The sequence below is a fragment of the Nerophis ophidion genome, linkage group LG27, assembly GCF_033978795.1.
Source record: "Nerophis ophidion isolate RoL-2023_Sa linkage group LG27, RoL_Noph_v1.0, whole genome shotgun sequence".
Taxonomy (NCBI): domain Eukaryota; kingdom Metazoa; phylum Chordata; class Actinopteri; order Syngnathiformes; family Syngnathidae; genus Nerophis; species Nerophis ophidion.
The window spans coordinates 28791837-28801693 of record NC_084637.1 but is presented as its reverse complement, the minus strand read 5'-3'; the positions used below and the strand labels follow the sequence as shown (position 1 = coordinate 28801693).

Genomic DNA, 9857 nt, shown 5'->3' with positions numbered 1-9857 from the left:
AATACTTATTTTCCACCATAATTTACAAATAAATTCTTTAAAATTCCTACAATGTGAATTCCTGGATTTTTTTTTCACATTCTGTCTCTCACAGTTGAAGTGTAACCATGATGAAAATTACAGACCTCTGTCATCATTTTAAGTGGGAGAACTTGCACAATGGGTGGCTGGCTAAATACTTTTTTTTACCCCACTGTATGTATATTTGTATATATATATGTATGTATGTATATATACATACATATATACATGTCTGTATATATGCACATACATATATAAATATATTTGTATATATACATACATATATGTATATATACACATACATATATATGTGTATATATATACATATATACATACATACACATACGTACACACATATGTATAGCGTATATCTTCTTATGTCTGATACAGAGTCTGATTGCGGCAGATATCCCAGGTAAAGAAGGGGGGTGTTAGCCAGGTTCAAAGGGTGGGAGCGGGATTGTCATGTACAGAATTTACACTGCTGGGGGCCGCCGTGAAAATAAAAGCCGGAACCAAACCCCGTGCGAGGTTTGGTTCCGCGCGTCCTTCTCTTCACGCGTCGTTTGTGGCGGAAAGCTGCGTGGTGCAATCGAAGCCCCGGTGCGGGCCCGTGTCCGCGTGGTAGGGCCCGCTGTGCCAGTACGAGGAGTCGCACACCGTCTGCAGGGAGTTGATCTCGGAGGCGGACGAGTTCCCCTCCCGCCGTTTGGACCGCTTGCGGTTGCGCAGTATGAAGACCAGCATCCCCACCACGGTGAACGCCGAGGTGACAAACACGAGCAGCAATCCCGGGACCAGCACCGAGATGGAGACCCGGTTGGGCTCCAGGTAAGAGTTGGAGCGCGTGCCCGAGTCCAGCGTGAAAGTGCTGTTTTTGGACACGGGGGTGGGCGGGGGCGCGCGCTCGTAGAGTCGCGGGCACATGAGGTCGTTCCTCACGTGGCGGAAGTCGCGCTTCCAGAACTCCTCCGGCGACTCGCACTTGAGGTCGCTCACGATGACGTCGGCGCCCAGTTTCTCGCTCCAGCGCTTGAAGGGCACGATGTTGCACGAGCAATCCCAGGGGTTCCCGTGCAAATCGATCTGAATGATGGAGTTGAGCTGCTCCAGCACGCCGACCACCGGCAGGTACGAGAAGTAATTGTTATGCAGGCTGATTTTGGACAAAGAAATCCCCAGGAAAGCATCCACCGGCAAGGACTTGAGCAAGTTGTTGTTGAGGAACAGAACCCTCAAGTTGGGCATGGGGCTGAAGGCGCCGGCCACCACCAGCTGGATGTCGTTGTATTCCAAACTGAGATATTCCAGGTTGAGCAGGCCCACGAACATCTCGGCCAGGAGAGTATCCAGGTAGTTCTTATCCATGTACAGCCACCGCAGCTCCGTCTGGTTCTGGAAGGTTCCGTTGTCGATGGCCTTGATGTTGTTGCCGCCCAGATCGAGCAGGTTGAGGCTGGCGTAGCCCAGCAGTTGGCTCCTTTTCACCGCGTGGATGTTGTTGTCGCGCATGTTCAGTTCGTGGGCCCGCTGCGGCCTGGGTTTGAGGTTGGCTAAACTCTCGATCTTCTTGCCCTCGCAGTTGACCCCCAGACCCTGCCGGGAGCCCACCAGCTTGCAGTTGCACGGCTGGGGGCAGGTGGCGTTGTGCAGCGTCTCCACGCCGCCGCCGGCGGTGGGTTTGGTCTTGAGCTGCCAGTTCTCGCGGGATTTGGAGCGGCTTTTGGCGGCGTGGCCGCCGGGCGTCGGCGTGGGACGCGGGCCGTTGTGCGCCACCGGCTCCGAGGCCTCGTCCTGGGTGGGAGGGGCCGCCAGGCTGGTGTCCGCGCCGCCGTTCTGCGAGGGGCACAGCTCCGCCTCGGAGGTCTCGTTCAGGTCCCCGCCTTGCAGCCTGGTGGGGGCCTCGCAGACCACCCTGCCGATGAGCGCGTTGGGGGGTATGTTCTCCAGCCACTCCTTGAGGGAGACCAGGTCGCAGTTGCAGTCCCACGGGTTGTCCTCCAGCAGGACCTCCACGATGCCCGGGATCTGCTCCAGGATCCCCTCGTAAGGCAGCGTTTTGATCCGGTTCCCTCGCAGGTCCAGGTGCGTGATGGGAACATGCTGGAACACGTTTATGGGCAGCGCACTGATGAGGTTGTCGTTGAGTATCAGCACTTCAAGTTTATTCAGGTCCCGGAACACGGCCGGGTCAATGTCCCTCAGGAGATTAAAATCAGCTTGGAGGTACTCCAAGTCGTCCAGTCCTAGGAAGGTGCTCTTCCGGAAAGAGCGGATCTTGTTGTTGTTTATGTGCAGCCTTTTGACCAGCTGCAGCCCCAGGAAGGCACCGGGGACGATGTCGTGCAGCCCGTTGCTCTCCAAATGCAGGCTGACGGCGTTGTAAAAGTTGGCAAACTCGTTGGGGAAGAGCCTGGACAGAGAGTTGCCGTGCAGCAGCAAGTGGTAGAAATGCGAGCTGGGCCCGGCGAGGTGCCGCAGCGTGGTGAAGCTCCGCTTCTCGCAGCCGACGTGCACGTCGCCCTCCACCTCGTCGCAGGAGCAGATCTGCTCCTTACAGACGTCCCTTGTCACGTTCCCGCCGGCAACACAGAGAGCCGCGTTCAGCAGGACGACCCAGAGCAGCATTTTTTTCTCAAGTCATCCCCGGGGTCTCGGGACGTGCGTTCGGCGGAGTCGGTTCCCCCCAACCCCCCCTCTCCGGAGGAAGGTCGGATGAGGTCGTCTTTCGTCGTCCTCGCCGTCTCACTGGGTCAGTCGGGCTCGGAAGAGGAAGAGTCCAAACATGATCTGACCTTGGCGGGGAAAAAAAAAAGAAAAAAGAAAAAAAAGAAGGAACAAATGGGCGCCTTCTTCTCCCGCTGGCGCGCCGCGGCGTGAGGAGCTGTCCCTTCTCCCCCGGTGCTGAAACGCGACCCCTGCGCCGAGGCTCGGCTGGAAAACACCCGCATCACCTCCTCACATCTCCTGGCTGCGTCTCACCTCGCCTCCCGCTCCTCTTCCCCTCCTTTTTTTTTTTTTTTTTTTTTGGGATTGCGTCGATCCGAACCGGGATCACAAAAAGAAACAAGCGGAGTTCATCTTAAAAATAAAAAAAAATAAAAATAAAAAAAACACTCACATTTAAAATCAATCCACGCTGGTGTGAGCTTTCTTTTTTTGGAGTGGGGGGGGGTGATGTTAAAAAAGTGCGCGCCGATTTTAGCTCCCGTGCGAGCCGCCTCACTCTTGCAGCTCCGCGGCGTAAAGAAGAAGAAGAGGAAAAAAAAAAAAAGAGTGTCCAAGTCCTGCAGGTCGGGGGTCGTGATGCCTTAATCGCTCTTTAAAACGGGAGCCTTCCAAAAGCTGAGCGTGTTTTAAGCGACACTGTTGAATGCGGTGCAACTAATTAATCCGCCACAGGCATGCCTCAGCTCGGCAAAGGGAAGAAAAAAAAAAAAAAAAAAAGCGCCGATGAAACGATGCGTCAGCCGGTATGCGCATGTGTGCGTGACGTGTCCGCTGCAAAAAAAAAAAAGATGTTTTGCAGAAATGAATCCGGCAAAAATATGAGTTCATCAGATATTATATTTCTCCTTTATTTGCTGTTTGTCTGCATTATTCTCAGTGTTTGGCGTGAGGCAAGGAGGTCTGCGCATTCGACCCCCCCCCCCCCCCTCTCTCTCTCTCCATCTCTCTCTCTCTCTCCCTCCATCTGCAGCGCTCTGTGGGAACATTCTTAATGTCTTCTTTATCCCCACATCGCTGTTTGACGACAAAAAAGCAACACAAGTGAGAATAATCAGCTCCACTCTGGGGGATTTCCGATAAAAAAAAAAAAAGAAAAGAAAAGAAAAGAGGGATGGGTGGTGGTGGGAAGGGGGGAAACCGAAGAACATCAACAGCAGACAAGAGATGAGAGCTTCACGAGCGATCCGACTCTTTTGAACGGCTCTCTTAAAGAGTCGTTCAATAAAAAAATAAAAAAAAAGCTTTTTTGTAGTCTACATCAGTGGTTCTCAAATGGGGGTACGCGTACCCCTGGGGGTACTTGAAGGTATGCCAAGGGGTACGTGAGATTTTTTTTTTAAATATTCAAAAAAAAATAGCAAACTCACATTCACACACTATGGCCAATTTTAGTGTTGCCAATCAACCCAGGAGAACATGCAAACTCCACACTATATATATATATATATATATATATATATATATATATATATATATATATATATATATATATATATATACTATGCAGCCATATATATGACACATTATTTGTATGTAATATTGGCTGCATAGTTGTTTGTGTGTCATTTTGTTCCAGACCACAGCAAACGTTACCCAGCTTGCAAAGATTGTGATAAATCCATTAAAAGAGGACAGCCTGAAGTTTTCTTTACCTCGGACACACGGATCTATAACTTTGGTCATACTGAGGCAGTCATTTCCAGAAGTTATCTCATCCTGTGAGAAGCCTCCATTTTACTAAGGATTTCCAATGTTGCAAAAATGTGTAGAATAACAATTTAAATACAACATTTCCGTCGATGAAGATTTCAGTCAGTGTTTGATAGTAGGCTGATATAGATAATAAAGAAACTTACATCAGATGTTGCACTCATTATAACACTTATATAAGACTTTTAAAGTAATTTTAATAGTAGGCTAATATAGCTAATATAGACACTTACATCATGTGTTGCCTTCATTATAACACTTAAAGGAGACTTTTGAAGTCATATTGATAGTAGGGCTAATAAAACTAATATAGACACTTACATCATGTGTTGCTTTTATTAAAACACTTATATAAGAATTTTAAAGTAATTTTGATAGTAGGCTAATAAAACTAATATAGATACTTAAATCATGTGTTGCCTCCATTATAACACTTATAAAAGACTTTTAAAGTCATATTGATAGTAGGCTAATATAACTAATATACACACTTACATAATGCTTTGCCTTCATTATAACACTTATATAAGGCTTTTAAAGTCATTTTGATAGTAGGCTAATAAAACTAATATAGACACTTCCATCATGTGTTGTCTTCATTATAACACTTAAAGGAGACGTTTGAAGTCATATTGATAGTAGGCTAATAAAACTAATATAGACACTTACACCATGTGTTGCTTTTATTATAACACTTATATAAGAATTTTAAAGTCATTTTGATAGTAGGCTAATAAAACTAATATGGATACTTACATCATGTGTTGCCTCCATTATAACACTTATAAAAGACTTTCAAAGTCTTATTGATAGTAGACTAATATAACTAATATACACACTTACATAATGTGTTGCCTTCATTATAACACTTATAAAAGACTTTTAAAGTCATACTGATAGTAGGCTAATACAACTAATATAGACACTTACACCATGTGTTGCTTTTATTATAACACTTATAGACGACTTTTAAAGTCATTTTGATAGTAGGCTAACATAGCTAGTATAGACATATCATGTGTTGCCTTCATTATAACACTTATAAAAGACTTTTAAAGTCATACTGATAGTAGGCTAATACAACTAATATAGACACTTACACCATGTGTTGCTTTTATTATAACACTTATAGAAGACTTTTAAAGTCATTTTGATAGTAGGCTAACATAGCTAATATAGACACTTACATCATGTGTTGCCTTCATTACAACACTTATAAAATACTTTTAAAGTCATATTGATAGTAGGCTAATATAACTAATATACACACTTACATAATGTGTTGCCTTCATTATAACACTTAAAGGAGACTTTTGAAGTCATATTGATAGTAGGCTAATAAAACTAATATAGACACTTACACCATGTGTTGCTTTTATTATAACACTTATATAAGAATTTTAAAGTCATTTTGATAGTAGGCTAATAAAACTAATATGGATACTTACATCATGTGTTGCCTCCATTATAACACTTATAAAAGACTTTTAAAGTCATATTGATAGTAGGCTATTATAACTAATATACACACTTACATAATGTGTTGCCTTCATTATAACACTTATAAAAGACTTTTAAAGTCATATTGATAGTAGGCTATTATAACTAATATACACACTTACATCATGTGTTGCCTTCATTATAACACTTATATAAGACTTTTAAAGTCATACTGATAGTAGGCTAATACAACTAATATAGACACTTACACCATGTGTTGCTTTTATTATAACACTTATAGAAGACTTTTAAAGTAATTTTGATAGTAGGCTAACATAGCTAATATAGACACTTACATCATGTGTTGCCTTCATTACAACACTTATAAAATACTTTTAAAGTCATATTGATAGTAGGCTAATATAACTAATATAGACACTTACATAATGTGTTGCCTTCATTATAACACTTATATAAGACCTTTAAAGTCATTTTGATAGTAGGCTAATATAGCTATTTTAGACACTTACATCATGTTTTGCCTTCATTATAACACTTATATAAGGCTTTTTAATTTTTTGCGGGTCCAGACAGATTTTTTTGTTTGTTTTTTCGGTCCAATATGGCTCTTTTAACATTGCGGGCTGCCGACTCCTGGTGTAACCCCAGGGTGCAGAGACGTGCATGTAAAAAAAAAAAGTAACTCGGGAAGCACTTGGCATGCTCGTGCATCACGGGTGAGTGGAGAATTTGGCAGAGCAAGACAAAAAAGGACTTAAAAGTAAAACACTACAAACAACAAACGTAATACGGACGACGCTGGAAGATAAACCCTCCTGATTGGCAAACAGAGAGTAAAGTCACTGCCTGACACGGAAACAAAAACAACAGGTAAAAGTAGGATATAAGAGCACAAACAGGAAAAGGGAAATCCAACAGTCCTGCCAGTGTTCGGTATTTGCCGGCCAAACATTTTTGATTGGACATAATCCCCAAAATAGGATAAATCATATTTTTATCAGAAGATCTGCATCTTGAGTCGAAGCAATTGGATTATGAATATGAATGTATCATCCGGTAGGAGAAATTAAATGGGGCTGAGAATTACGATGATGCGATACGGCTAATGTCGTGTCGCTTTGGCGGCGATAGAGGAGCTCATTGTGGACTTTGTAACGTTGTAGTACCAATTCTATCCTGCGGAGGTCAGAGTGAGCGGCCCGTTCGATTATATCACTTTATAGCAGGGGTCACCAACCTTTTTGAAACCAAGAGCTACTTCTTGGGCACTGATTAATGCCAAGGGCTACCAGTTTGATACACACTTAAATAAATTGCCAGAAATAGCAAATTTGCTCAATTTACATTTAATAAATAAATCAATATATATATATAAAAATATGGGTATTTCTGTCTGTCTTTTTTTCATCTTACGGAAGGTTTTTTGTAGAGAATAAAAGTTGAAAAAAACACTTAATTGAATGGTTTAAAAGAGAAGAAAACAGGAAAAAAATAAAAATTTAATTTTGAAATATAGTTTATGTTCAATTTCGACTCATCAAAATTCAAAACTCAACCGAAAAAAAGAAGAGAAAAACTAGCTAGTTCGAATATTTTTAAGAAAAAAATAAAAACAATTATTTATGGAACATCATTAGTAATTTTTCCTGATTAAGATTAATTTTAGAATTTTGATAACATGTTTCAAATAAGTTAAAATCCAATCTGCACTTTGTTAGAATATATAACAAATTGGACCAAGCTATATTTCTAACAAAAAAAAACCTTATTTCTTCTAGATTTTCCAGAACAAAAATTTTAAAAGAAATTCAAAAGACTTTGAAATAAGATTTAAATTTGATTCTACATATTTTCTAGATTTGCCAGAATATTTTTTTTTATTTTAATCATAATAAGTTTTAAGAAATATTTCACAAATATTCTTCGTCAAAAAAACAGAAGCTAAAATGAAGAAGTAAATTAAAATGTATTAATTGAGGTGGCGACTTGTCCAGGGTGTACCCCGCCTTCCGCCCGATTGTAGCTGAGATAGGCGCCAGCGCCCCCCGCGACCCCGAAAGGGAATAAGCGGTAGAAAATGGATGGATGGATGGATGTATTAATTATTCTTTAAAATAAAAAAATAAATTTACTTAAACATTGATTTAAATTGTCAGGGAAGAAGAGGAAGGAATTTAAAAGGTAAAAAGGTATATGTGTTTAAAAATCCTCAAATCATTTTTAAGGTTGTATTTTTTCTCTTAAATCGTCTTTCTGAAAGTTATAAGAAGCAAAGTAAGAAAATAAATGAATTTATTTAAAGAAGTGAAGACCAAGTCTTTAAAATATTTTCTTGGATTTTCAAATTCTGTTTGAGTTTTGTTTTTCTTAGAATTAAAAATGTCGAGCAAAGCGAGACCAGCTTGCTAGTAAATAAATACAATTTAAAAAATAGAGGCAGCTCACTGGTAAGTGCTGCTATTTGAGCTATTTTTAGAACAGGCCAGCGGGCGACTCATCTGGTCCTTACGGGCTACCTGGTGGCCGCGGGCACCGCGTTGGTGACCCCTGGTCCAAGGATTAGGGTTTTATGCTAAACCGGTATTAGTATAGTACTGCGATACTGATGAATAATTTTCGATACCATACCACCTCTAAAAAGTACCGGTCCGCCACCACACCGCACACCTGTCGTTCTCACGTCGTGACATTGCTGGTTTACGAGCGGAGGAGCGTGTTCGGCAGCACAAAATCACAGAGTACTTACAAGCAGACACAGTGTGTAGACAGAAAAGGGAGAATGGCGTCAAAATGTAAACAAACGCCATTGGTGGATCAACACCTAACATCCACTGTAATGATACCAAGTACAGGCCTTATCTAGTCGATACTACTATGATTACGTCAATATTTTTTGGCATCACAATATCTTCCATTTGATTTTTAATGTATAATATGTTTATGGGGCGGTATAGCTTGGTTGGTAGAGTGACCGTGCCAGCAACTTGAGGGTTCCAGGTTCGATCCCCCGTCACTGCCGTTGTGTCCTTGGGCAAGACACTTTACCCACCTGCTCCCAGCGCCACCCACACTGGTTTAAATGTAACTTAGATAACGGGTTTCACTATGTAAAGTGCTTTGAGTTACTAGAGAAAAGCGCTATATAAACACACTTCACTTTATAAACTCAGGAAATATGTCCCGGGACACATGAGGACTTTGAATATGACAAATGTTTGATCCTGTAACGACTTGGTATCGGATTGATGCCCAAATTTGTGGTATCATTTAAAACTAATGCAAAGTATCAAACAGCAGAAAAACAAGTGATAATTAAATTTTAAAAGAAGTGTAGATGGAACATGTTGAAAGAGAAAGTAAGACAATATTAACAGTAAATGAACAAGTGGATTAACAATCCATTTTTTACAGCTTGTCTTTCATAATTGTGACCAAATAATAGAATGATAATAACACAATATGTTACTGCATATGTCAGCAGACTAATTATGAGCCTTTGTTTTTTTACTTTAGTACTAAAAGACAAGATGTCTAGTATGTTCACTATTTTATTTAAGGACAATCTTGCAATAAAACAATATATATGTTTAAAGTACTGTAAGATTTTTTGTTAAAATAAATCCAATAACGCCATTTTTTTGTGGTCCCCTTTATTTAGAAAAGTAATCGAAAAGTATTGAAATACATTTTACAAAATATTGGTATTGGGACAGGGCCGGGTCGCATGGTGATGTGGGTGTTTGTTCTCCCAGGATGCAAACGGACGACTGCTGACAGGAACGTGATATAATAGAAAAATACTACTAAACAGGTACAAAATAGAAAAAAAAAACAACGGAACAAGGTGCCAATCGCACCGGAAACAAAGGCGACAACTTAGCACAGGCTAAAAATAACTAGCGGAGCCAGGACACTAGCAAAAACTTACGTTAAAG

General features: G+C 41.2%; 1 protein-coding gene across 1 annotated transcript; it reads right to left on the bottom strand.

Annotated features, from left to right (window-relative positions):
• Positions 1-272: 272 nt before the first annotated feature.
• LOC133544102 (SLIT and NTRK-like protein 1) lies at positions 273-3469 on the bottom strand. The gene has a single exon (XM_061889157.1). The coding sequence runs from the start codon at positions 2647-2649 to the stop codon at positions 577-579; it is 2073 nt and encodes a 690-aa protein (XP_061745141.1). The 5' UTR covers positions 2650-3469; the 3' UTR covers positions 273-576.
• Positions 3470-9857: the final 6388 nt, after the last annotated feature.

Excerpts from the sequence above, each read along its gene's own strand:
- LOC133544102 (XM_061889157.1), bottom strand. The coding sequence starts at position 2,649 with ATGCTGCTCTGGGTCGTCCTGCTGAACGCGGCTCTCTGTGTTGCCGGC.